The sequence below is a fragment of the Convolutriloba macropyga genome, chromosome 13 (assembly GCF_964194025.1).
Source record: "Convolutriloba macropyga chromosome 13, txConMacr16.3, whole genome shotgun sequence".
Taxonomy (NCBI): domain Eukaryota; kingdom Metazoa; phylum Xenacoelomorpha; order Acoela; family Convolutidae; genus Convolutriloba; species Convolutriloba macropyga.
In genome coordinates, this window is record NC_134480.1 from 11,163,355 (window position 1) to 11,190,903 (window position 27,549).

General features: G+C 36.5%; 1 protein-coding gene across 4 annotated transcripts in view; it reads left to right on the forward strand.

Moving 5' to 3' along the window:
- The window catches only part of LOC142352026 (uncharacterized), a 110,446-nt gene that overhangs the window by 26,662 nt on the left and 56,235 nt on the right, over positions 1–27,549 (forward strand). For 3 of the 4 annotated variants that reach the window (XM_075404361.1, XM_075404362.1, XM_075404360.1), the window contains 6 exons: positions 391–522; positions 8,064–8,206; positions 8,624–8,868; positions 18,265–18,879; positions 19,280–19,408; positions 19,977–20,216. In XM_075404361.1, coding sequence (XP_075260476.1) covers positions 391–522; positions 8,064–8,206; positions 8,624–8,868; positions 18,265–18,879; positions 19,280–19,408; positions 19,977–20,216 — 1,504 coding nt within the window. The remainder of the gene's footprint in view (positions 1–390; positions 523–8,063; positions 8,207–8,623; positions 8,869–18,264; positions 18,880–19,279; positions 19,409–19,976; positions 20,217–27,549) is intronic. The other variant, XM_075404363.1, reaches the window with a different exon arrangement.

A 27,549-nucleotide genomic window follows, 5' to 3' on the forward strand; every position in this document is an offset into this window, starting at 1 on the left:
AGTATGGCTGTTTTTTCTTGATTCAAATTAGTTTTTACGCCTGATTCGTTTGTTTTCCTGAACTCTAAGCGATGTGAATCATCATTGGAAGGAACCGGTTAAACGTAAATCCCGACAAACCTACTAAGAACCTACTTTGCCTCTCTTAGCGTAAATGACTGTCCATCTACAAACTACGTCGTATCGTTTGAGAGAAATTCGTCTGATACGCTTGTTTTTTCTAATTTTTGTAGGCATTGCTCCTTTGATTTTTGGATTGTGACTAGATGTTTTTTATCAAGTTCTATGCCATTTAAATATTTTTTGATACTTTTTTAAACACAGACGTGTCAATTACACCCGTTGCCTTTATGTCACTCAAAAGGATTAATTTTATTGTTTTATTTTCAGATGAGTTCCTCAGTGACGGGGGCGCCTGGAACCCGAGAGGAGGAATCGGTAATGATGGAGCAATTGAGACCTCAGATGCAAAGACTGGCAATGGAAAGGGACAGTTTGGAAAAACGTCTTTGTCAGATACAGGTTCGAAGATGTTCCCTTGCATTTATGGTTTGAGCCCTCTTTCGAGATTTCAAATGACATTCTTTTTTGAAGGGAACTTGTAAATTAAGACGCATAAGTTAATTTCATTACTTAAGTAAATGTTCACAAATGAGCAATCATCATCTGTTTGTCTCACCCAATGAGCGGGGAGTGATAATCGTTGTGAATATATTTCGAATTCGAATTGTTAATGAATATATTGTAGCATAATCCTCTTGAGCAGCTCGACTTTTAGTTTTATACTTGATTTCAAGAATCACCGCTCATTGGGCGAGACGACGCAATGAATTTACTAATAGATTTTTTAATTGCTCTCGAGCATAATTTGAAGCAACTACTGTAAAGATGTGTCTTTTTTATGCAAGACTATTGGTTTACTGTTTTCTTCTAGAGTTTTATTTCACTTCTTGAGTCTTTTTCACGCTTGACTCAAATTGCTCTTATTGAGTCTGCGTTGTGGAATCAAACGCGATTGTAAGCTAGAGATCATAAAGGACTGATAGTCGAGTAGTAAGTGTTTCACTCAAGGGCGCTGGAGGTCAAGGATTGGACTCCCTCCCTAGCGGGAATTTTTTGCTCCCATAAAGACAAGTTTTGCGGTAGCGCCCTCTGATTTAATTTGCCCCGTCTGCCCAATAACAATTTGTCCCAGGTCAGGCAGTTTGTTTTGGTTTCATCAATAACTAAATATAGACTCTTAACTCCTCTTTTACCGGGTGACTTTCCGTAAACGCAATTAGGGATTGCATGGTGCTCTAGAAAATATCGTGATTGCATTTTCTCCGATAGCCTATGCGGAAATTGACTGCGCCAATTTGAGGTCACCTGACAGACCCTGAGAAATAAAACTTCTCTTGTCAGCAATATATGCCATTCCCTTCAGCATCTTCTGAAAGTTTGAGAGACCCCCAAGCATTTCAACGACAAGAAGCACAAAAATGTCTTTCTGAGCGATTGCTTTTATGGAAAGAGCGTAACCATCTTTCAACTCTGCATTTGCTGTTAAGTTTGGGTGCGGTGAGGAAGTCATATGCACATAAAAAGCAGCCGGCATAGCTGTTGTCCACGAAGGAACATAAATACCTACCAGTCGTGACCGGCTGTCTGGTATCAGGTTCTTCTTTTCTACTACACAGGCAAACTTTGCTGCAGAGCAAGCTGATGCAAGTCTATCATGTCTGGTTATGGCTGGAAACGCCCGTCACAGGCAACAAGCGTGATCAACGTGAATGCCCAGCAATTTTAATCGTTCTTTGTATGAGGGCACACCTAATCTGTTTTGCAATTAATCGAAATACTTATGCGTTCAAATGAAGATCAGACAAATGATAGACAGATTTAATTCTCGTCTTCTCAAAAAGGCCTTTTTTCGGTTAGTGCTGTGAAATTTTTGTTGTCAATAGCTTCTTCACTTTTCTGGGAGAAAACCGGTAAGTTTAACAGTGACTTTAGATGCCTAATGAGAATGGGTCGACGACGTACTCGAGGTTGTCTAATGTATCAGTAAATTTTATCTATCCGTTTCATGATGTTACTGGCGACGTACGTCTTCTGAGCTCCCAATGGATGCTCCTAGAACCTCTAAACCTGCGACTTGATTCATTTTTCTTTTGTCAGGAATATTTATATTTGAAATAAAATGCAATTTTGTTTGTTTCAAAACTCGAAATGGCTTGAAACCTCTAACTCCAATTCTCAAGTTTTTTTTAAGAAAAATTCTGGGGATGTCAATCATAAGAAACAATACGTAAGACCATGTGTTCAAGTGAAGGGCTTAAATTTTTGCTCGTTGTTTGAAACCTATTTTGATTGGTAAGCTCGTTCTTAGTTTTGTTTTTATTATAGCTGCGAAGCTGTAAGCTGAGCGTAGCTATATTGCGGCGCTCTTGGTTTTTTACGATTCAAAGAATTTGAATTGTATTGGGGCGCTGTCTTTTTTTAAAGATCTGTTCACACATTTTCATGATTTTTGAAGTCAAATTGGAGTAGTGATTTTGGTCAAGCCGAAACAGGAAGTGGAGCGAAAAAGCGAGTGGTTTTGCGAGGTGAATTTTTTTCGCTCTAAATTTAAAGTAGAGTGAGAAAACGGTGTTTGAACAAAAATTCGCTTTCTCGATAGTGGTTTTTTGTTCACATGCGGCAATTTCACTTTGATTTGTACAGTTTTTTCGATTTTTCGGATCGGATTTTTTTTCTAAACGGTTTTCCCAATCCATTCATAGTCCGTTCTTGGTCTAGTTTTCTGTTTAGTCAATGAAAATTCTTTGAATTGTACGTCAGGACTTGTCCTGCTATGTTTAATAGCCGCACAGCGATAGCTTGGGCTATTATTGGCCTTCTCTTGGTTTTTTTTATTTCGTCGTCATGATTTTTGTTACGACCATATGACGTCACAACCACTTTTTGTTCATTCGTTCATGCAATTTCAACTGAATTGCATGTGTGACGTCATTTTTCGCTCTTAGTGGAGCGAGTTTCTTTGTTCATGCGCGTGATTAAATGTTTGGTCACACTTGACATACCTCACTCTCAAAATTGACTTCCTCTTTTTGAAATTGACTTTTATTTACTTTAATTCAAAGAGATAAGGTCAAATGGGTGTGTGTCCCTCTAAATAAAGGTTATTTGAGATCTGCTAATAGAGGCAGCAATAACTTATACAGATTTTTAATCAAAATATAACAGATCAGCCTTCAATGAAAAGACGAATTTTTTTGGTCTGTCTTTTTTACTGTTTTTTTAGACGGCCGATCTACGAATCTATTGCGGCTATTTTCTGGCAATCTGCCAGTTATCTTTTTTGTTTCGTCGTCTGACGCTCTTTTTTCGTTTTGCATTTGTTCACACAGCAAAGCTGAAAAGTCAAATTTTCTGAATGACTTCCTCTCACTAACCGCATTTGCGCGCGTGACGTCATTTCTCACTCGCTTTAGCGAAAGTTTTTAGGTTATTTGCGTGATTAGATTTTGATCATACGTGACTTACCTCACTCAATAAAATGACTTTTGCACAAAACTTAGGTTTAATTTGAATTTGTTTAAGGTCAAAGGAACTCATATGTGCAGTAAAGGTCCCTAATAAGAGGCTTCTGTGGAATGAATTTTAACAAGCTTTATTGATTTATCGCTGAATGTTTTTTAGCCTAGTTTTTTGAGCGGCGTCGATTTTTTTTTCAATTTAGATCTGTATCTGTTTTTAACTGTTTTATGGCATGCAGGTCTATTCTTCCGCAGCTATTCCGGCAATCTGCCGGCTATGTTCCTTGCGTTGAATAACATATATGCTGAGGTCATGCACTACTGAAGATGTTGAACGAGGGAGTTTGTGATGGACAGTTTTTAGGACTAATAAAACTAACTTACAAATAGGAAAAGATTTAAATTACATTTTTCATCTCCCACTTCCTGTTGTTTTGAATGTTGTGATCATTTCAGTTTCAGCTCTCGCAGTTCCGTTTCTCAAATAGTTCTCGCTTTTCATTTATTTGTGGAAATTTCAATGCGGCAATTTAAAGGTTAGCTGAAGTGCCGTTAATTTTGCTCATCTAATTAGTAGCACCAATTGCTCTAACGACTCTGGTACAGATTTTAGAAAAATTAAGAGGTCGGCCTTTATTTTGTATTAAATGTGATGTAAAAATTTCTCTGTTAAGGTTTTATTATTCTGCTCTAAGTAATCTCATCAAACGGAATTTTCACTAAGCATCAAATTACTTGAAGTCTTTCTTGTTTTGTCAGATGCTGTTTGCAGATTATCTGTAATAACTCCCTCCGTGTGTCTGCGGGCATTGGTGATTACATGTTTGATTGATCAGTTATAATCACCAATTTGAACCGGAACCAAAACCGGTATTCTTTGTTGGTTAGATACAAAGCGTACAAAGCAAATAACCATCATTACCGAAAGATTAATGACTTTTGTGTTATCAAGGGCAAATGTGTCGCCAAGGTAGAAATGTGAAGAAATTCTTATTTTTGGGCTCTTTCATGTCCCTGTGTTATAATATCACCCCTGTCTGGTGATCAAAGAATGTAGAATTTGGGTGATGAAAAAATAGCAGACTATATCTGATGAAATTGTGAATTAAGAATACTTCTTTTTAAGGCCAACCACTTTTGAAAATAGTGCGAATTGTATATTGCTGTTTGATGTCTGAAAGAGCGAATGAAATGCAATAAAGATGAGTAGAAAAAAAACTTTTTTTTTCTTTCACGCGCGTTTTGTCTCCCTCTTGTTTTGTATTACCGTATTCTATGTTGAAAAGGGGAAAACAGAGCATATGAAAATTGTAAGAAGCAAAAATGAGTGACTGTTACTGTTGCGTTTGTAAAGAAAGAACTGTTCTGGGAACAAATTGGCGCTGGCGTCGTGTGGTTTGAAAGGGAAATTGGAAACTGGTCCAATTTGTTTTCTCTCTCCTATCGCGCGTATCAATTTTTCATCACTTTTGCTTATACTATTAATAATAGATACACGCTTGTTTGTTGTTTTTGTTGTTGTTGTTTGCTTTTATTAACAAGTGACGCCCATTTGTAACGTTGATTGCACTTTGTTGCCTTTTGCGCGATTCCTCAGAAAACAGGTATGTGCATTGTTACTATTGATTCAAGTTACCGTTAGTTCAGTGCATATTTCAAGATGCATTAGACTAAAGGAAGAAATTTTTTATATTTCTGAAACTCAATCGGTAGTTTAGGTAAGATCTAATTTGTCCTCCAAGTGTATTAGTTTAAATTCTATGAGAAATATTTGAGGCAAGCTATTGTTGCTCCTGGTTGCTGCTAGCGAATTTGTGTTATCACCAAATAGCTTTTATTTTTCTAGGAATCACATGGTAATCCAGAAAATCATTTTGCACTGATTTGACATTTTTAATTTCTCTCGAGCGAAGTTTGAAGAAATTATAAGTCTTTTTTGTCGTTTTTGAAAACATTTTTTAAACTCGCTTGTTCTATTTCAGTTGACTTTTCTCTTACAAATGGAAGAAAGTCAATAAAGTCAGCATTTGTGCTTAATCGCTTTTTTGCCTGAACATTTAACTTTTCGGATGACGTTTATCACGCTTGTCTTGATTTTTGCGTTATAGAATTTTTCTCTCATTCTTAATTTTGAGTAGCTGGGTTCAAGTAGTGGAAGTTTTTTTAGTAAATGTCAAAAAGTGCTTTAAATTTGATCACATTTTTAAAATGAGTCTATAAAAGTGATCTATATAACCAATTATAGCATCATTTGACGACTGCAAACATAATGTCCTGCTTTTCTATCCCTACGCCAGTGGAAACCGGCTGCAAAAGATTCGAGCACATATCAGCCGTTCAAGAGCAATTTGACTGGAATTACTAGGTTGTTTTTTGGTTGTTTTGTTCTATTTTATCTTGTTAATAGCCGCCCTCATCTTCTCAGCCGGCTATTATTGCGCTCGTATTTTTTTTTAACTTTAACTTTGTCAAACTTTTTTTCGCTTTACCATTTTGCCGCTTTTTCGACATTTTGCGTGAAATCTTTTTGACTTCTCTAGGCTAGTTTTACTCTTCTGTCATTCTGCTCAAAGTCCTTTTAAACAGCTGCTGCTCAGCAAAGCAATTCAAAATGAAGAGATTCAGTATTAAAAAAATCAAACTCAGAAATAGAAACGGGATAAAGCCCAATTTTAGATGCCGCTATTTGAACGTCGTTCCTATAAGTCTTAGTTACCACCTCTAATGCTTATTGGTGTTGATAGTAGCCCCTGTAGCCTCTCTCTAAGAAACAGAAGTATGTTCAACTACGAAATGCCATCAAAATAAATCGGACTTAAAAAATATTTTTGGACAAAAATCTTTTTTTTTCAATATATTGTATTCGTTCAATCCCAATCATGCTTATTGGAATCAACGGCGGCTATTTTCCGGCAATCTGCTGGGTATTTTTTTTAATAGCCGCCCTCATCTTCTCAGCCGGCTATTATTGCGCTCGTATTTTTTTTTTTTACTCCGTCAAACTTTTTTCGCTTTACCATTTTGCCGCTTTTTCGACATTTTGCGTGAAATCTTTTTGACTTCTCTAGACTAGTTTCTCTCTTCTCTCATTCTGCTAAAAGTGAATTTGAACATCAGTTGCTAAGCAAAGCAATTCAAAATGAACAGAGTCGGTATAAAAAATTGAAGTCAGAAATAGAAACGGGATAAACCCATAAAGCCCAATTTTAGATGCCCGCTATTTGAACGTCGTTCCTATGAGTCTTAGTTACCACCTCTAATGCTTATTGGTGTTGACAGTAGCCCCTGTAGCCTCTCTCTAAGAAACAGAAGTATGTTAAACTACGAAATGCCATCAAAATAAATCGGACTTAAAAAATATCTTTGTACAAAAAATCTTTTTTTTTCAATATATTCTATTCGTTCAATCCCATTCATGCTTATTGGAATCAACGGCGGCTATTTTCCGGCAATCTGCCGGGTATGTTTACATTTTTTTAAGCTTTTTATCAGCGTTTGATTTTCTGGGTTCCAGTTTGCGGCCATTGCTATTGAGTTCGAGTTTTGCCATGAATAATCAGGGAGTATTGACTATTCTTTTTGGCTGCATATTTCACTTGCCTTATCTGGTTGCTGTTCTTTTATGAAAATGTTTTGTAGCTTGTGTTTCAATTAAGCTTCTTAAAGTTTTATCAGACAGGTTTTGATTTGTTGACAGCTGTTGAGAGAGTAGGATCTGTTTGGTTTTATCGAATATACTGTTAGTGAGATTGGGGTTTGAAAATTATTAGTGGTTCGATTCATTAGTTTTTGGTTTTCATGAATTGAATAGCTTTTTGAGGTTTTTTAAATGTTTGTTATTGCTCATCCTAAATATAAATAGCTTTGTTTAGCTATTACAAGAATAAAGGAGACTAATTAAGACCTAATATTTAGCTGGTGAATCATGTTAAACAAAATGTAATTGCTAATTGTTTTGGTTGTATCCTAGAAGCTCTTATTATAGGATCAAAAATCAGTATTATTTAACCTATCAAAGTATAATTACAAGGGAAAACATAGAAATCTTTGAGAGACTAGTTGGACGCAATTTCTGAAAACTTATGTCAGGAATTACTAGTCTTCGAGTGGTTCACCAAAAACAGCCCCCCCCCCCCGCATTTGCTCTACTAAGCATAAGCTTGCTTTTACCAAATCCAGCACCCACAAGGCGTTTGAGAGCAGTTTGTCCGAGTCGAGGTCAGCCTGTGTTTTCAACCGGGATTAGTGAATGGCCTCAAGGGAGCGTAATACATGTATATCAGATTTACGGCTATTTTTTGGGAATATACTGGTTGTTATTTTTGTTCTCCATTAGTTTCTTGGCTTGGCAATTTCTGTTATGCCGATATCCAAAAAAGTACCAAATTTTTTGCCTATACAAGTCGGAATTCTTTGGTCCTTTCCATAAACCCCCCATTTTAGTGAGCATAAACGTATAGCCCCCACCCATTACAGTAAAATGTCATAATATTGCCTGCAAAAATAGAATATTTTCGCATGGGAATTACAATTGTGTTTCAGCGTGAGAAAAGTTCTCTTCAGTCGGAGTTTGAAACAAAACTAGAGAGCCAGGCTCAGAGATACGAAGAAAGAATCACAGAGTTGCATGCAGTCATATTTGACATCAACAAGCGCTACGACCAGCTACACGGTGACACTATCAGGTATGACAAACGGACTTCAACATGTCTCAAATTGGGGCTAATTTGTTGACTAAACTAACAAACAGCAGAAAAAGATAGTTGTAAAGCTTATAATTGTTATGTTTATAGTGAATCTCTGCGCGGCGTTTCAAAATGTTTTTTTCCTGCATTCAAGCGCAGTCGGCAATTTCCTCCCGCAATGAGCTTAGGGTTTCCCCACTTCAAATTAAGATATAATACCACGTGGCCATTTGTTGAAAAAGCACGATTTTTAGTCATTACTGATGGCCGATTCTGAAATTCATAGTTACCGTTTGTCAATAACGCTCACGTCATTAAAAACTTCCCCATTATAGCCTCCTTAATTATGACCACTAGGGTGATACCCAAAAAAATTGCCTAAATTTTTAAAAGTAAAAGTATTGTAAATTTCCGCAGAGAGGAGGATGAAGAGTTTTTGGACGAAATAGACGAAGAGAATGAAGACGCGACATCCAACTCCAATTCCTCAGCATCGGCAGCCGCAGCTTTTAACCTCAACCTAGCACCTACTTCCTCGTCACGCCATCAGTCTTGTAATAATACTACCAATGCTACACCTCATACCTCTCATACTCAGTTTCCTACGCGAACGTCGCCTCAGGCTCATTTGACACAGCGTAATGTGCGCAATCAGCAGGAAAGTAAGTCTGAATTTCAATTCCATGTTTTTGGTTCCTGGTTAATAACCGCCTCAGCTTCTCAGCCGGCTATTATAGCGCTCCTAATTTTTTTTTACTATTCAAAGAATATGAATTGTATTGGGGCGCTGTCTTTTTTTAAGATCTGTTCACACGTTTTCATGATTTTTGAAGTCAAATTGGAGTAGTGATTTTGTTCACGCCGAAACAGGGAGTGGAGCGAAAAAGCGATTAAATTGGGGCGATAGCTGGGGCTATTATTGGCCTTCTCTTGGTTTTTTACAATTCAAAGAATTTGAATTGTATTGGGGCGCTGTCTTTTTTACGACTCGAAGAGGAGTATTGGAGAAGTCCTTTTTTAATCAATTTTATCGGAGTGATTTTTGAAGCGGGAAATGAAACGCGTGAAAAAATTTGGGGCGATTTTGTTGCTGAACAAAACGAAGAGTGGAACGAAAAGGAGAGCGAGAAATTGAGGTGTGAAAAAAATTCTGTAAGCGAGCAAAATTTTTTGTTCACGTGCGGCATTTTAAAGCAGTTTTTTCTCAGTTTTTTTTAAGTGGTTTGGTTATGATTTGCTGTTAATTTTAGGCTGGGATTGGTAAGTGTTTGAAGGTTTCCGCAAAATTTATATGAATTTTATGCTAATTCGGATGTTTTTCATGTATTTTGCTGATTTTTGGGCTAATTTTTACGATTTTTTTACTATTGTTTTGTTTTACTGCCTCAAATGGGTATTGAAGCTAGCCGTATTACTTGAAAATATTTTAGTTAACACGTGGTTACAGTTTTGTGGATATGAGGCATTTTTTTGTTGAGAAATGTGACGAAAAATGTCGATAATTGGAACTAATTTTCTTAATTTTTTTAAAGTTTTTCGGTTTTTTTCTGTTCTTTAGAAAAGTTTCTTAACCTATTATGACTTGCCTATTGTTTTGCGAGCATCTGCGCACCCTATTGGCTGAAAAGACTTTTGTTTAGATTTGTGTGCTTTTATAATATTAAAAAATATTAACTTTTTCCTGTTTTTTAGTCAAATTTGTTTGTAAGAGCTTATTTTTTCATGATTTGACTTAAAGTATTTAAAAAGAATCTCATAAGTGGTTTTAGTAGTTAATAGCTGTATTGATGAAGTAATTGTAGCAGAGATAGTTTTTTGGGGTATCAATTTATGACAGAATTTGATCAGATTTTTTACCATATTTTAATAGATTTGATTTTTTTTACTTTGTTTTATTGCTTTTTGTTTTAGTTTAAGTTAATCGTCAATTATTGGAGGCACGTTTTGTCCGATGAGTAGTTGGATGGAATTTAAGTTTCCGGAATTCTTTCGGCTATGTTTTTTTTGAGATCTGTTCACACATTTTCATGATTTTTGAAGTCAAATTGGAGTAGTGATTTTGGTCACGCCGAAACAGGAAATGGAGCGAAAAAGCAAGTGGTTTTGCGGCGTGAATTTTTTTTTGCTCTAATTTTCAAGTAGAGTGCGAAAATGGTGTTTAAACGAAAATTCGGTTTCTCGGTAGTGGTTTTTTGTTCACATGCGGAAATTTTACTCTTTTACACATACTGATTTTTACTCTTTTTTCAATTTTTTGGATCGGATTTTTTTTTCTAAATGGTTTTTCCAATCCATTCACAGCTCATTCTAGGCCTAGTTATTTGTTTGAATTAAATTTTTTTTCCCGCTAGTGGTTGTTTTGTTCACATGCGGCAGTTTGATATTGATTTTCTGTTTTTTTCTTATTTTTTTTTTATTTTTTTTAAAATGGCTTTCTGAATTCACTCATAGTCCTTTCTAGGTCTGGTTTTTCTGTTTAGTCAATGAAAATTCTTTGAATTGTACGTCAGGACTTGTCCTGCTATGTTTAATTGCGTCGTAATGATTTTTGTTACGACCATATGACGTCACAGCCACTTTCTGTTCATTCGTTCATGCAATATTCGTTCATCCGTTCAAGTGAGTTGCATATGTGACGTCATTTTTTGCTCTTAGCAGAGCGAGGTTTTTTGTTCATGCGAGTGATTAAATTTTTGGTCACACTTGACTTACCTAACTCAAAAATGACTTCCTCTCTTTGAAATTGACTTTTATTTACTTTAATTCAAAGAGATAAGGTCAAATGGGTGTGTGTCACTCTAAATGAAGGTTATTTGAGATCAGCTAATAGAGGCAGCAATAACTTATACAGATTTTTAATCAAAATGTAGCAAATCAGCCTTCAATGAAAAGACGAATTTATTTGGTCTGTCTTTTTTACTATTTTTTTAGACTACCGATCTACGAATCTTTTGCGGCTATTTTCTGGCAATCTGCCAGCTATGTTGTTCACATGGGGCAATTGTGGTTTTGCGGCGTGAAATTTTTAACTCTATTTTTAAAGTAGACTGAGAAAACGATATTTGAACAAAAATTCGCTTTCTCTCTAGTGATTCGTTGGATTTTTGAATAGGATTTTTTTCTTAATGGTTTTCCCAGTCCATTCATAGTTCATTCTAGGCCTAGTTTTTTGTTTAAACCAAATTTCAGTTTTTCACTAGTGGTTTTATGCTGCATTTTAACTTTGATTGTTTTTTTTAATTTTTTGATCTGATTTTATAGAAATAGTTTTCCCAGCTCACTCATAGTCTAGTCTAGTTTTATGTCTAGTCTATTTTTGTGTCTAGTCTTTTGTTTTGTCAATGAAAGTTCTTCAATTGTACGTCAGGACTTGTCCTGCTATGTTTTTTAATTCGCTTTACCTTTTGATCACGTTTTTCGTTTTACATAAGTCACGACTTTCACGTTTGACTTCTGACTTATCTCACTCACTATTTCAACTGAATTGTTTTTCAAATCCATTTACTAAATGTATTACGCAAGATAGTGATTGCAGTCAAGGTCGAAAGAGCAAAATCAAAAGAGACAGGATAAACCGATAAAGCCTGCTCAATAAGTCATTGAGAGTTACGTTATCAAAGTTCATTAGCTTGTTTGCTAGCTGACATTGGTATTAAGCTTGTTTGCTTTCAGTTCAGAACCTGAATTATGTATAGGTTTAGAATCCAACTGAAATTTCACGCAGAATTAGAGCACTTTTTGACACAAAATAGAAAAAATTTCGGGCAATTTCTCTATCTTTTTCTGTTTCAATCTTGATGTGCTTCACGGCGGCTATTTTCTGGCAATCTGCGAGCTATTTTGTTCACATGCGGTAATTGTGGTTTTGCGGCGTGAAATTTTTTAACTCTAATTTTAAAGTAGACTGAGAAAACGATATTTGAACAAAAATTCGCTTTCTCGCTAGTGATTCTTTGGATTTTTGAGTAGGATTTTTTTCTTAATGGTTTTCCCAATCCATTCATAGTTCATTCTAGGCAAAGTTTTTTGTCTTTCTTGCTAGTGGTTTTTGTTCACATGCGGCATTTTGACATTGATTTTCAGTTTTCTTAAAACTTTTTCGATCTGATTTTTTTTGTAAAAGGTTTTTTTAGTTCACTCATTGTCCGTTATAGGTCTAGGTTTTGTTTTGTCAATGAAAATGCTTTGAATTGTACGTCAGTACTTGTCCTGCTATGTTTTTTTACTTCGTTGAATAAAAATTTTTTGCTTTACTTAAGTTCACAGCTTGTGCAACATTTTGCGTGAAATCTTATTGACTTCTCTAAAGTAGTTTCACTCTTGTCTCATTCTGTTAAAAGTGTTTGTAGACAGCAGTTGTTCAGCCAAGCAATTCAAAATGAAAAGTCAGTATCAAAAAACTAAATCAGAAATAGGAACGGGAAAAACCCGTAAAGTCCCATTTTATATGGCCGTTACTCGAGCTTTGTTCTAAGTTACCATCTCTGATGCTTATCGGTGTTGATACTAGCCCTTGTGTGGTCTCACTACGAAACTGGAGTACGTTCAGCTCCAAAATGACATAGAATTATTTCGCATTTTAAAATTGTTTGTACAAATATCATTTTATCGCTTTTTTTCTCTTCTTGCAATCCCAATCGTGGTTACGGGAATCAACGGTGGCTATTCTCTGGAAACCTTCCGGGTATGTTTCATATGCTGTTCTTTTAATTGCTGCGAGCTGAGCGTTCTAACTAATAGCTGCGAAGCGATGGCGGCTATTATTGGGGACATAGTGATTTTTTTTAATTCATTGTCTCCATCGATGATTCTTGCGACCATCATCTTTTTTCCATTTCAGTGATTTCTACTGCTTTCTATTTTTTTGCGTGACGTCATTTCTGCTTTTAGTTCAATTGCGTAACTTAGCTCACTCCAAAAAATGACTTTTGAACTCACTTAATGAACTTTAAATTTTATGAACATTTACTAGATCAATAGTGTTCTTCTAAGGAGTGGCAAACGTATATGCTCTAATTCTTGAGTATTAGAGTCTTGACTTTTTGATCTCGAATATTAATTTTGAAAAAGCTCTATTGGGGCTTTTTCATTATGGAGCGTATGTGTCTCGTAAAATTGACAGTCCGAATCTAACCCAAAAAGTCTAGTAGTCTATTAAAAGACGTGTGGTCAATCTGTCTATATTATTTCTTTTGTTGTTCAATTCCATCGGAGGCCACAAGCGTCTATCGCGACTCTTTTTTGTTGATCGGCAGGCTATGTTTTTGGAGTAGTCTTGGGATTTTGCTTCGTCAACTCATGCTCATTTTTCGTTTTACATTTTTCAGGTCGCAAAAAATCATTTCTGATACCATTGTTTAACTGACTTTCTATACGTGACGTTACTATACTCGTTAGCAGCGAGTTGTTACCCTAATTGTGAGATAAAAGGTTTTTCTCATCGTGGCTTTCTTCCCCTCCTCACCCAAATGTGCAGGCTTGAATTCACAGTGGGAAGGGAAACTTTAGTTGGTTAAGATACCCCTTTCTCTTTTACACTCATATTGTTCTTGTGTCCACCCCACTTTTCTTGCCCCTTCCTCACCCAGAGGAGAAAGGCTCCCTCAGTTTAAGCGAGCGACTACCAAAGTGAAATCCTCGACAGTCGTTTTTTCGTCGACGTTAGTTTTTGTCATCCGACCTCGTTATGTTTAATAGCCGCCGTCAGCCTCTCAACGGCTCTTATTTAGGCGCTCTCCTTTTTTAAATTCGCTTTACCTTTTGATCACGTTTTTCGTTTTACATATGTCACGATTTTCAGGTTTGACTTCTGACTTACTTCACTCAGATTGTTTCAACTGAATGGATTTTAAATTCTTTCACGCATTGAATTACGCAATGTGGTGAATACTGTCAAAGTCAAAAGAGCAAAATTAAGAGACGAGATAACTGTCAAAGTCAAAAGAGCAAAATTAAGAGACGAGATAAACCGATAGAGCTCGGTCATTAATTCATTGAGAATTAGGGTATCAAAGTTCATTATTGTGTTTGCTAGCTGACATTGTTACTAAGCTTATTAGCAATCAGTTAGAAGCTGAATTAGGTATAGTTTTATAATCTAACTGAAACTGCACGCCAAATTAAATTACTTTTTGACACTAAAAAAGGCAGAATCAATCCCGATGTGCTTCAAGCGCGTGAACGGCGGCTATTTTCCGGCAATCTGGCGGCTATTCATATACTGCTTACTGCTGTTCCATATCCATTTTAGTATTTTCCCATTTTTGGGCAAACTTGTTTAATTTTTGTCATGGTGAAGATTTTGTAGGCATAGTGGGTGCGCTTTGTTGGAGCACAGTTTGAAAAAAAAAGAATTGAATGGTCAAAACATTGCTTTTTAGTTGCTCTCCTGTGGTCTTTTTTATGCAATTCTTCGCTTGAGAGATTTTTCGCCTGACCCTCATAACTTTCTGTTTTCAAAAGCGGGATAAAAAGGCGAAGCATCGAGGGCTTTAGGTGGCCTAGCAGCTCTCTTAAAGCCTTACTCTTTACTAGTCTCTAAGTATGCGAATCACAGAAACGGTTTTGAGGGCACAATTTCATGGCGTGAAGGGAGGTTCCCCTCAGTCATGTTATGTTCAGTAGGTTATGTTCTTTTCAAATAAGTTTTTTTTTAAAATTCTGCAACTTGCTTGATATCTCTCTCCTGATAATTATTTTTAATTGCCTGTTGTTTTTTTTGTTGCAGTCATCTCAGCAAGCCATTATTGAGCTACTACTTTTTTAATTCACAAGTTTGTTTTGCCGTACCGATTATTTGTCGCTTTTCGACATTGTGTGAAATCTGTTCGACTTGCCTAGGCTAATTTCAATATTCGCTTTTAAGCACCAGTTGCTGAGCAAAGCAATCTGAAATTAACAGAGCCAGAGTCAAAAAACAAAATCAAAAATGGTAAGGTGATAACACTTGACCAGTTTTAGATGCCCGTTACTTGAACTTTGCTCTAATTAGTCTTAATTACTGGGTCTAATATCTACTGGTTTTGCAAGTTACAGGATCCAAAATCTAATCAAAATGGTCTCACAATCCTCTCATTAATTGCTCTCAAACGAGGCATGTAGCAATTCTTTTAGTCTTGTTAGTCTTTTTATGCAATTTTTTGTTCTACAGGCTTTTTGTGCGCTAGGTTATTGTTTATTCGTTTGACCATCTGAATTTGTGCTCTAAATGGGATAAACAGGTAAAGCTCTGCCGGCATTTAGTAGCTGAGCAGTTCTGTTAGTGTTTTACTAATGCTGAGTAGAAATAAAATCATGTCGAGGGGCAGCTTTTGATAGTTGAAAACCCCCAGCACCTCGTCTCACCCCTAACCCGGTACGCTCGACCACTCTCCCGCTAGAAACCGCCTCCCGTTTGAACCATTTTGTACTCTTTCCCACTGTCTCAGATAAGCTTGAATAGCCTCCCTGAAAGCCAGTGCTGTGAGCAGTTAGCCCGATGTTAGTCATTTTTTGTAACAATCGTTTTTCAGTTCTTGTTTTGTTCTCAATTAGGGTCATAGGAATCATTGGCGGATATTATCCGGCAATATCTGGGTATGCTTCCTGATAATAAAGGAAGATAATTTTTTTGGCCAGCTTGTTTTTTTCCTGACTCTCGATAAACGAGATAAAATTCGATGAATGTGTAGTTCACGGTTCTGTGAAGCTGTGGATAAGGCAGATAGTAGAAAGAAATCTTGGGATGTCTGGACTGGACGGACTCTCCCAGTTAACATTTCTCTCATTTCCCCCTCTACCCTCAGTATCTTTTAACAGAAGCAGGCTACCACGCGCGAGTACTTTCAGAGCAATTTGTTGAGTGTTAGTCAGTTATGTTTTGGTCAATTTAATTTACACTTTTGCGATGATTTTTGGTAACAATACTAAGTCACCTTCCAGTTATCTCGTCTTTTAGATATACTGCTGAATTATCTTTTTTTCTAAGATGTCTTCTTACATTTCGAATGTTTTTGAAATAAATAACAAGTCGAGTTACGTTTCATCTATCAGAATTCATTTTTTTGCAAATTGCTCTAAAAGCTACTCCAAAGCTTTTCGAGTTTTCATTCATTTTTAAGAATTGTGATTCAGGACTGGCCTGTTATTATTGTAGTTAACATTTTTGTTATAATCAGTGTCGTCAAAATCACGTTTTCCGTCCATTGAGTGTTTTCGGCCGTTTGTTCCTGTAATTAATTGACTATTGCGTGCATGGTGTCACTTCCAAAAATGATTTTTGCTTACTTTATTTGGGTTTTTTTTTGAGAATGTATAGAAGAACTTCATTGACAATTATTTGAATGTAGCTTTTAAAAATTATTAATGACAAGAATTGATGATAGATGTATTTGCTGCTCTGTCTTGTGTATGTCTTTTTGTTAATTACCCCAAAAAGAAGCTTAGCTATTATTTTGGTCATGAGGCGCTTTTAAGTGCATTTTTAATCGACTGAGTTTTTGTCTGACAATTCGGCCTTCCTTTCTCTATTTAATTGTACTCGTTTTCATTTTGGTCAGGGGTTTCAAAAATGTAATATTTACTGTAAAGGTAAAACAGTGAACGTAAAAATTGCTTATTTTAAAATTCTTTTGTTTTCATTTTGCTCCAGAATCGCCAGCAGGTTTTGGAGTTTTCCAAATTTGGGTTTTGCTGTGAAGGTAAAACAGCATCTTCTTCTAGCTTAGATAAAAATTGTTTTTAAATTGCTCTCGAACGAAGTTTGAAGCAATTATCGTAAATGTGTGTCTTTTTTATGCTGCTTGGCCGTTTTTTGTCTTTTGTTCCAGAATATTCTTTGACTTCTCGGGTGACTTTTTCACGCTTGAGTTCTTTATTTTTGAGTGATCTAAGTTGCTCTATTTTTGAAATGAAGTATGTTGCCAATATAAAAGCGAATGTGAGCGAGTAAAATTCAATGCTATTTTTGCTTGGTGGTCAAGATGTTGGAATGGCGTCATGGAGGTTCGGGGTCCGAACATTTGTGAGGTCGGCGTTTTTTGTTCGCATAAAATATTTCTAAGCTACACCCCCTCTAAATTAAATTGCCCCGCATCTTTTTGAGAGCAGTTCATCCGAGCGTTAGTGGGTTTATTATTATATTAAAAGTGCATAACTGCTAGTTAGGTTTTTTATTTTCAAGAAGGACAGAATCTGATATAGCAATTTATAAATTCAGTAGCATACTTCATTCTTATTTCTAATTTTTAGATTTTTGAAATCGAAGATAGAATTGGCTGTGATTAAGTGAAGATTTTCTGGGAGCTGCAGGTTTTTTAAAAAGTGGTCTTCGCCTTCGACTACTGCTTTAAGAGATTGCGTTGGCTAGTTTGCATTTGCTACTGGTACCACTGGGTTCTGAAAAAACTAATCATATGGTCTCAAATAGTTTTGTCGTCGCGTATATTTAGTTGTCTGTTCATACGACGATTTTAGTTGTCGGTTAATACGAAAAAGATTTGAGCTCAATAAATGAGAGATAGATCTTTGACTCTTTGGACTTTGTCCTGTCTGGTCGCATATTTGAATGATCTGGATATAATCGAGTAGATTGCTTTAACTTGGCAAGAATTCTTCCACCTTTGACCTTCGCTAAGATAACGGACCTAATTTCGGCTTTTCGGAGTCTTTCTGCTTTAATGAGCCCCTTTACTTTGCCCACTTATCTGTATCAATTGTGATGAACTGATAGGTTCGTCGGTATGATTCTTTACATTCAGACTAATTTTGACTTTGTTTGTATTAACCATATTTATAACCATTCGCGTAGAAAATTCAGTAACTTTTAGAGAACCTCGACCTTTCATCTATATCTTGATTTAAGCTAAGAATTTAGGTTGACAATTTCTTCTTTATCTAAAATTTCTGAAATTCACCCCATGCCCTGCATAAAATTATTTTCAAGCCTTCAAGCATTAAAGCGTACCATTATAGGAACAATTTTTTCAGCCTAATTTAAACGAAAATGATATCAAGACCTTTTCAAAATTTTTATCATTAATTGGCAAAAATTGAAAGAACAAATTTGGGTCGTCTTTCAGAACCCGATCACCAAAGTGCAGCGAACAGTAGCTACAAAGCTGGATTTGGGGGCGTAGTCACAACCTACAATACGTCTAATTCGTCTCCTCTTAATATGAATAATTCCTCGGCTAATAATGGCAATGCTGTAATTGCATCTGAGACCATTACAGCTACTGGGTCGCCCATCTTAGTACCACAGAATTCATCCGCTTTCACTTCAATTCCCAATCAGAAGAGAAAGCCATCGCCCCTCCCCTCAGTATCGTCTCCATCTAACAACAACAGCAGCAAGGATAATATTAACGCAAACATCAACAATAATAATATTCATAAGCATCAGGTACTACAAAATCAGCAACCCCCACTTCATCAAAGGCTTGGTCAACGCACGCAATCTCCAACAACAGCGACAAATACCGGGCAACAATTTACAACTGGGCAAATTAACAGTAGTAGCAACAGGCCGACTAGTATTACTGTTGATAGTAATAACAGGAGACACCAGGCAGTGGAACACTTCCAAAGGTCAATGACCGAAAAGAGGTCAGCACCGGAATCGAGCGGAGCTCGGGATGTGATTGTTGGCGATGAAGATGATGGCGATCCCTACACGGCGGAAGTGGACGCCCTCGGTGAGTGTCAAAGTACATTTTTTTTGAACAGTTTGCATTTTTTTAAATTATCATACTAACGTGCCATCCAACTTGTGTTGATCTTGTAGTAATATGGGCTAAATAACCTGAACGGAGGATGGGTATTTCCTTTTTGTTTTTTCATGTTTTTAGAGGATGGCTTCTGGGTGCCCTACATTGTAAGCATCATTAGTGGATAAAGTAATTTAGGTAAATTACTGCATTTTTTCCTGGAGATGCCTTTCTGCTTGAACCCTGTTGTTATCTCCCAATCCAAGTTAATCCACCCACCCTACCCGCTGATATTACAATTAGCCTATCTTACTACAGGGCTTAGTTTTTACTTACTTCTAATGATGTCTGTTGCGCACGCGGCGTGTTTGGATTGGATGCTCTACAGACACATGTTCCACTTCGACTCATTGCTTAGAATCGCCACATTGTTGCGACACTTTTGAGAGAACTTTAGCTTCTCATGGCATATCACCATGCACCGCAGCACAACACAACGAGGACTCTTGTGCTGCTTCAGGAACTGTTTCCTTTTCCCACCTAAGCAGATTGGTTTCATAAGCCCCCCCCCCACCCGCTTGTGAACAAAGGATGTCGCTATAACCACCAGCTTGGTGGAAATTGGGTGCCAAAGATTGTATTGCTCCTCCCCCTCGAAAATCTACCACAATGGTAATGTATTTTCGCGGTCAGAGGGGTTGTGGTAAACGCGACGCTGTAAGTTATAGTTCTGAAGGTAACATTATTGTGTTAGTGGCATAACTGGTGGGTTCTCAAAGAGCTAAGCGCTAAGCAAACTAGCTAAACTAGAGTTGCTATTTGAACCTGTTACCGTAAGCATTTATACCACAGTGTCAAAGATTAATGTCTTGATAATAACCTTGTTAGATTATATTCAACTCAAAGAAGAAAGTAGGCCACGATATAAAATTGTCGAATTTTTGACGATAAAACTTATTATTATTATTAAAGGTTTGTTTTATTGAGTATAACTGACTAACTCATCGAAATCACAGCATTACCTTTTGCGCCACTTCAAAATTCAGATTCCATAGATCTGAAGGAAACAGTTCTCGCCCTCTGAACAGACCAACATCATCATATTCTGCTAAATCTTTCTTCCTCCAATGGTGCTATAAACTGTGCAGCCGATTCAGGTCCAGATTGCAATTTCAATGAGATTGCACTGAGCAGTCGTAATAAACGACAGCATCATGACTTGGAGGCTTTAAGCACTGATTTTGACATGGTGATGAGTGTAGATAATGACGTCATGTCAAATCATTGTCGCTTCGACTTCGAATGTGACAGTACATGTATTAATGGTGAGTAAACATAAGAAGAATTGGTAGATATGCAATCAAAACTCGCGCTCGATTGGGTTCGGTCCCATTATAATCGGGTCTGACCCATATATTGTTTCGACCCAGTTAGTGTTTTTATGTCCCCAATTACAAATTGTGTTGTTATATAGCACGCGTTTATGTAAAGTAGGGTAGAATAGATCCAATATTATTTCGAAGAAAGTCTGGTTCTTTCTCATTATAGCGCCTACAGCTTAGCTACTACTTTTTGAATTAAATCGTCCCGCCTGTTAATCGGTTTGTTTTTGGTTATTTAATAGCTGCCGTCAGACTCTCAACGGCTATTATATAAGCACTCTCATTTCTTACCAACTAAAGGATTCGGATTGCATTGGTGCACTGTCTTCTTTTTATAGCTGCGAAGCTGTAAGCTGAGCGAAGTTATATTGCGGTGCTCTTGGTTTTTTGTTTTGTTTCGTCGTCTGACGCTCTTTTTATAGCTGCGAAGCTGTAAGCTGAGCGTAGCTATATTGCGGTGCTCTTGGTTTTTTTTGTTTCGTCGTCTGACGCTTTATTTTCGTTTTACATTTGTTCTAGAACATTCTGTCTCGTCACTGCTTAAATGGCTTTTTCGCGCTTGATTTCACGCTTTGTGTGACCTAAATTGCGGTTATTCAGAAACAGAATCTGTTCCTAAAACAAAGTTGATTGTAAGAAAACAGATTGTATGGTCCGACAGCCGAGTGGTTAAGGCGACTGGCTGTTAATCCGGAGATCGCCGGTTCGAGACGCGACTGGGAAACTTTTTTTTGCACCCAAAACAACCTCCTTTGAAATAAACTTGTAAGTTTTATAGGCGGCGGTGATAACTATTATCAACTCACTTCTGTATCTTTTTCCATCTGTATTTTACGGCACGCAAGTCTATTTCGCAGCTATTCCGGCAATCTGCCGGCTATGTTTTCGTTTTACGTTCGTTCACACAGCAAAGCTGAAAGAGTCAAATTTTCTGAATGACTTCTTCCTCTCACTAACGGCATTTGCGCGCGTGACGTCATTTCTCGCTTTAGCAGAAGTTTTTAGGTTATTTGCGTGATTAGATTTTGATCATACGTGACTTACCTCACTCAATAAAATGACTTTTGCACTTTAAAACTTAAGTTTAGTTTGAATTTGTGTAAGGTCAAAGGAACTCATTTGTGCAGTAAAGATCCCTAATAAGAGGCTTCTGCCGAATGAATTAAAACAGGCTTTATTAATTTATCGCTGACTGTTTTTTACCTAGTTTTGTGAGCGGCGTCGATTTTTTCAATTTAGATCTGTATCTGTTTCTATCTCTATTATATGGTACGCAGGTCTCTTCTTTCGCAGCTATTCCGGCGATCTGCCGGCTATGTTTAGATCTGTTCACAATTTTTTTCTTTTTTCATGTCGATGAGAAGTCCAATTAGAGTGGTGATTATAATCACGCTGGAGTGGTAAAGGGAGTGAAAATGCGAGTAGGGGTTTGGATCATAATTTTTCAGTATACCTTCAGTGGAATGAGAAATTGGTGTTCAAAGCAATTTTACGTATTTAAGAGCAATTTTTTGACGGTTGACAATTTGACTTTTATGCTGTATTTCTCCTGATTTTTAATTTCTCCTGTATTTCTCCTGTACTTCTCCTGAATTAAAACAGGCTTTATTAATTTATCGCTGACTGTTTTTTACCTAGTTTTGTGAGCGGCGTCGATTTTTTCAATTTAGATCTGTATCTGTTTCTATCTCTATTATATGGTACGCAGGTCTCTTCTTTCGCAGCTATTCCGGCGATCTGCCGGCTATGTTTAGATCTGTTCACAATTTTTTTCTTTTTTCATTTCGATGAGAAGTCCAATTAGAGTGGTGATTATAATCACGCTGGAGTGGTAAAGGGAGTGAAAATGCGAGTAGGGGTTTGGATCATAATTTTTCAGTATACCTTCAGTGGAATGAGAAATTGGTGTTCAAAGCAATTTTACGTATTTAAGAGCAATTTTTTGACGGTTGACAATTTGACTTTTATGCTGTATTTCTCCTGATTTTTAATTTCTCCTGTATTTCTCCTGTATTTCTCCTGTACTTCTCCTGAATTAAAACAGGCTTTATTAATTTATCGCTGACTGTTTTTTACCTAGTTTTGTGAGCGGCGTCGATTTTTTCAATTTAGATCTGTATCTGTTTCTATCTCTATTATATGGTACGCAGGTCTCTTCTTTCGCAGCTATTCCGGCGATCTGCCGGCTATGTTTAGATCTGTTCACAATTTTTTTCTTTTTTCATGTCGATGAGAAGTCCAATTAGAGTGGTGATTATAATCACGCTGGAGTGGTAAAGGGAGTGAAAATGCGAGTAGGGGTTTGGATCATAATTTTTCAGTATACCTTCAGTGGAATGAGAAATTGGTGTTCAAAGCAATTTTACGTATTTAAGAGCAATTTTTTGACGGTTGACAATTTGACTTTTATGCTGTATTTCTCCTGATTTTTAATTGCTCTTGAACGAAGTTCATAGCAATTATTGTAAACGTGTGTGTCTTTTTTATGCAAAGTTTTCGCTTGACAATTTTGACTTTTCCGGTAACTTTTACGCCCTTTTTGCGTTTTGCGTGATCTAAAATTCTCTCTCAATCACAATTTCAAGCAGCTGAACTCAATTGGTGGCACTTCAATTCTAAAAGTCAAACGAAAAGTGCGCCGAAACTTGTGCCATTTTTACTTTAAATCTTAATATTGGTATAAGTTAACCTCTATTGTGGTTATTTGCAGCCCACTATTGGACTTCTGACTCCCATTTAGGCTCTCCCTCCCCCCGACTGAAGAGGGCATCAATACATAACAGCTCCCCTCAGTCGTTCGAGAGCAATTCTTCCGACGTTTAGTCGGTTATGCTTAAACTTGTTTCAAAATGTCATACATTTATTCTAATAATGCATGTTGTTCATCTTAGAATTCTTCAAGGGGCCGTCAATGGTTTATATAACAAAGACAATGTTATTTTTTAATAGCCGCCGTCAGCCTCTCAACGGCAATTTTTAGGGTCTCTCCTTTTTTGTAATTCGCTTTACCTTTTGATCACGTTTACTGTTTTATCTAAGTCACGATGTTCACGCTTGACTTCTGACTTACTCTCTCACTGTTTCAATTGAACGGATTTTAAATTCTTTCACGTATTGAATTACGTAATGTATTGAATTACCTACTGTCACCTAAACTCATTAATGGCAGTTGCAATCGTTTGCTAGACATACATGATTCTAATAAATGGTTTGATTGAATAGGCAGTATTTTCCTTACTTGACCATATTTGTTTTGAAACTATCTGAGTGTTGCCAGTATTTGTTGTGCTTTTTGTTGTCCTATTGCTCAATCTCATTAATGACAGGTCTCGTCTCTTGTTAATGAGGCTCAAAATAACTAATTTTTTCAGTTCATAACAACTGCGTTCTTTGGTTTGAGATACATTGTTTCCCAGAAACACCAAATATTTAATGATTTGTCCCAGTTTTTTGTTCATTTTAGTTGTCTAATAATTTTTCTCCTTCAAGGCAGTTCGTCTCATTTAGTCGGCTGCTAATGAGGCAGGATTGAACCTAATTAATGACCTGATTTCATAGCGGCTCTTTTATTCACTTCAAAACTGTTTCTATTTGTGGATCTGTGGGTTTTCCTCGTTTTTGTTACTCTACTATTGATCTTGGTGCTTAGTCTCAATAGTAACAACTGTCATTGGCCTTCTACATTGGCGTGGTAGATATCAATTTTTTGGCTTCAATTTTAATTGACTGTGGTACTATTTTTTTGCAAAGGTTTGGTTCATTTTGCAATCTTGACTTCATATTTTTCCTTTTATTCTTTTTGACCTAAAAAAACTGCTAATAGACATTTAGTTGCTCTCGAAAAAAGTTGGAAGCAATTATTGTAAACATGCTCATCTTTTCGTATGCAATATTTTTGCGTGCCCATTTAAATTTTTCGAGTGACTTTTACGCCCTTGACTTTTTCGTTTTGGTTGATCTAAATTTCTCGCATTCACAAGTTGCAGTAGTCTCACATTCGGCGGTAGTTCATTATTGAAAGTCAAACGAACAGCGCACCAAACTTAGTCCAAGTTTTTTCACTTCATGCAAATTCTTCTGACGTCAGTTGGTTATGTTTCATGATTTCTAATGCATGTTATGCTGTGATGAATAATTTTTTTTTGTAATTGTCGTAATTTTAAGCCACTACTTTTTCAAACTGATACTGAAATTGGTAAAAATTTCTCAGCTCTTGCCTGTCCTGCTTCGATGATAGTCATGATAGCCAGGTTGTTTGTCATGATAGTCAGGTTTATTTCCATGATGGTCAGGTTGTTAGGTTTTCAGTTTTTTGGATTATTGTTTTTGACTTGTCCTGCTATGTCTTCTTTTGTGAGATATTTAAATATTTTGTGTTGACTTTGAGCTTTCAAAAGGAGAGAAACAGGTAAAGACCGGGAGGCATTAGGTTGCAATATAGTCACTTTGATGGCTTTAGTATTCTCCAAGTACTCAATGTACTGAAGTTAACGGAATTGCCAAAATTGAAGGGAAGAAGGTTAGTTGAAGTTTTTCTTCCAGCCCAAATTGGGGCACTTTTTACCCGTTTGAGTCAAAATTCTCCAATTTTTATCACTTTAATTTTTTATTCCGACTTAAACATTAACATTTAAGTAGATTATGCCAATTTTCATGTTCTTTTTATGTTTTAGACTATCTAGGCTCTAAAATGCTTTTAAACAGCAGTTGCTCGTCAAAACAGTCTAAGAAGAAGAAACTCAGGTTTGGAAACCGAAACCATTAATAGAAACGAGATAAACCATAAAGATTAGTTTCAGATGCCCGGTGTTGAAATTTGTTCCAAGTAATAGATAGAGAACTTCTTTTGACTGTGTAAAATGATTAGTATACTCGGCAGAGTTGAGAATGCCAACAGTAATCAAAGAGGCATCAAAGTAATTCTCTAATTTTTCTAGACCACCTAAGAAAATAGGCGAAACGGATTGACTTTCACACAGACATGTATTTGGTAATTTTTGAGGAAAATACGAAGAAAAATGCTGTGCGCAACCTAGAATGTTTCACACCAATCAGATTTCCAAACACGGCACAAAATAATAGCGTGAACATTCTGAAATCAGTTAAAAAGATTTTTAACCCACAAACTGTCTCATATTGCAAAATTAATTGTTTAGATTTTGCTTTCCAACTTAATGAGATATCAGTTTTGCTGAAAAATTCACCGCTCATGAAAGACAGGAGTCAAATGCTTGGTTTGAAAAACATCAGATCTATATCAGCTACTGCACTAAAGCTCACTTCATACTGAAAAATAGTTTTAGATCTTTAGCACTGTACTACGTTATGTAAATAAAAATGAAAAGTTTTATGTTTGTTTTTTTTTTTAAATTTTTTATATCAACTTCGATTTGAAAATTGGAATATTGACAAAATTTATGGCAATCTTCAGGCGTCTTTGAGTTCTGTAGATCATTCTCCTATGGATTTTGCCGGCAAGAAGAATTTAGAAACACCCCAAAGAGCCAAATATAAAAGCGAAAGTTAAAAATACCACTCCACAAATTGTCGAAATTGATATAGTCAAGAAATTAAAACCAAAGTATGTGTCAATGGAAAATTGTGATCGCTTTAGTACTTCATGGTGTACTCGTTTTTATAGGACGGCAAAGTCATAAGGAGTACAGTTAGAGCTATAAACCTTTTTGGTAGTGTGATCTAAATAGTCTTAGTTACCTGTTCTGTTCGTTCATTTTAATACTGATCCTTGTAACTCCTATGAGAAATGAGATAACGTGTAACTACAAAATCCAATCAAAATAGATCTCACTTTAAATAATCAAATTTTTGATCTTTTAATCCCAATCGGGGTTATGGGAGTCAATGGCGGCTATTTTCCGGCAATCTGCCCGCAACCTTGAACCCCCCTAGTCTTCGCTATCAGGATCAAACTCCTTCGACAGCTATCAAACCGCAAAACAAAAATAGAGCTTTCAGTGCCCTGAGCCCAATTATGCACGATGATGAAGAAAATTGAGAATATCGAAAAAAGCATTGCAAACATTATCCCTACTCTTCTGTCAAATATTCAAGAAGCACTGCAAATAACATCAGGAAAATGATTGAAGAATCCATTGGAGCTGTGAAAGATGACGTGCGTAGAGAAGTCATAGTTGAGCTAGAATTCCAAAAAAGACTGTTTTGGAAGTTCACTTTCGACTCAGTGGAACAATCTTTCAACAAATACCGCCAATAGCAAACAGAAGTTGTTCAAAGTGAGGTTAATGTGGATAACCTTAACGAATATTCTTCTAATACCACATCCCAATGTTTATCTACGGTCTTCGTCCTTCATGTCGATGTGCGATCACTTATAAAAACAACTAAATTGGAAGCACTGGTTTGCATCCTTGAGTCTTCACAATCAGTATTTTGATTAATTGAAAAATGGCATCACAAAAACGATGACCCGCGGTGTTCTTTGATAAAAGGATATGATCAGTGTTCGTCCAAAGCTCGTGACTCTAAGGCAGGTGTTGTATTGATCGGTCCAAGTCAGATATGATATCTCCATGATAAAAGAGAGTACAGTAGGCCTTGAAGAAGCAACTTCAGTGCACCTTCGAAAAGACGATTTTACCTCGCAGTCAAGTGTAGCTACAGTCAACCGCCGCGTACTAATAAAATCTCCTTTCTTCAGAAGTTTGACAAGTGTTTGGAGGAGATACCAAGCTCAATACCATCAATAGTCTGTGGTGATTTCGATATAGATACACTATCAAACAATCATCTCACTAGGCTGTATACGGTTAAATTTGAATCAAATGGATTTGATATGTTAGTTACCAAACCAACACGGGTCATCAAAGAGTCAACCACTTTCTATCAAAAGACATTAATACAAGTGCAACTGAAGTACTTGAGGACCAAAATTTCACAGGTCATTTCCCAATTCTTTTTTCTATCATATCGCGTGGAATAGAAAATAAATGCATCTTCCGGGAAACCAGTTTTCTGAAGTCTGATCAATTAACTATGAACTACATATTCAAGCTGAGGCACTATTAGTGGAAATCAGTTCTCAATGTTCTAGATAGTAATTTTGAAGATTCGTTTGTTAGCTTCATCAAAACTGTCTGCCAGGTATTAGACCAGTTTGCTCCCTGTAGAACATCCAAAAAATGTTTTCGTAGAAATCTAGTGATTTTCCAATAAGCAAAAAAAAAATTTGCGCTCAAAGCGCAACAAAATACATAGGCAGTGGAAATGGCACACAGCCAATACTGAGGGTAAAGAA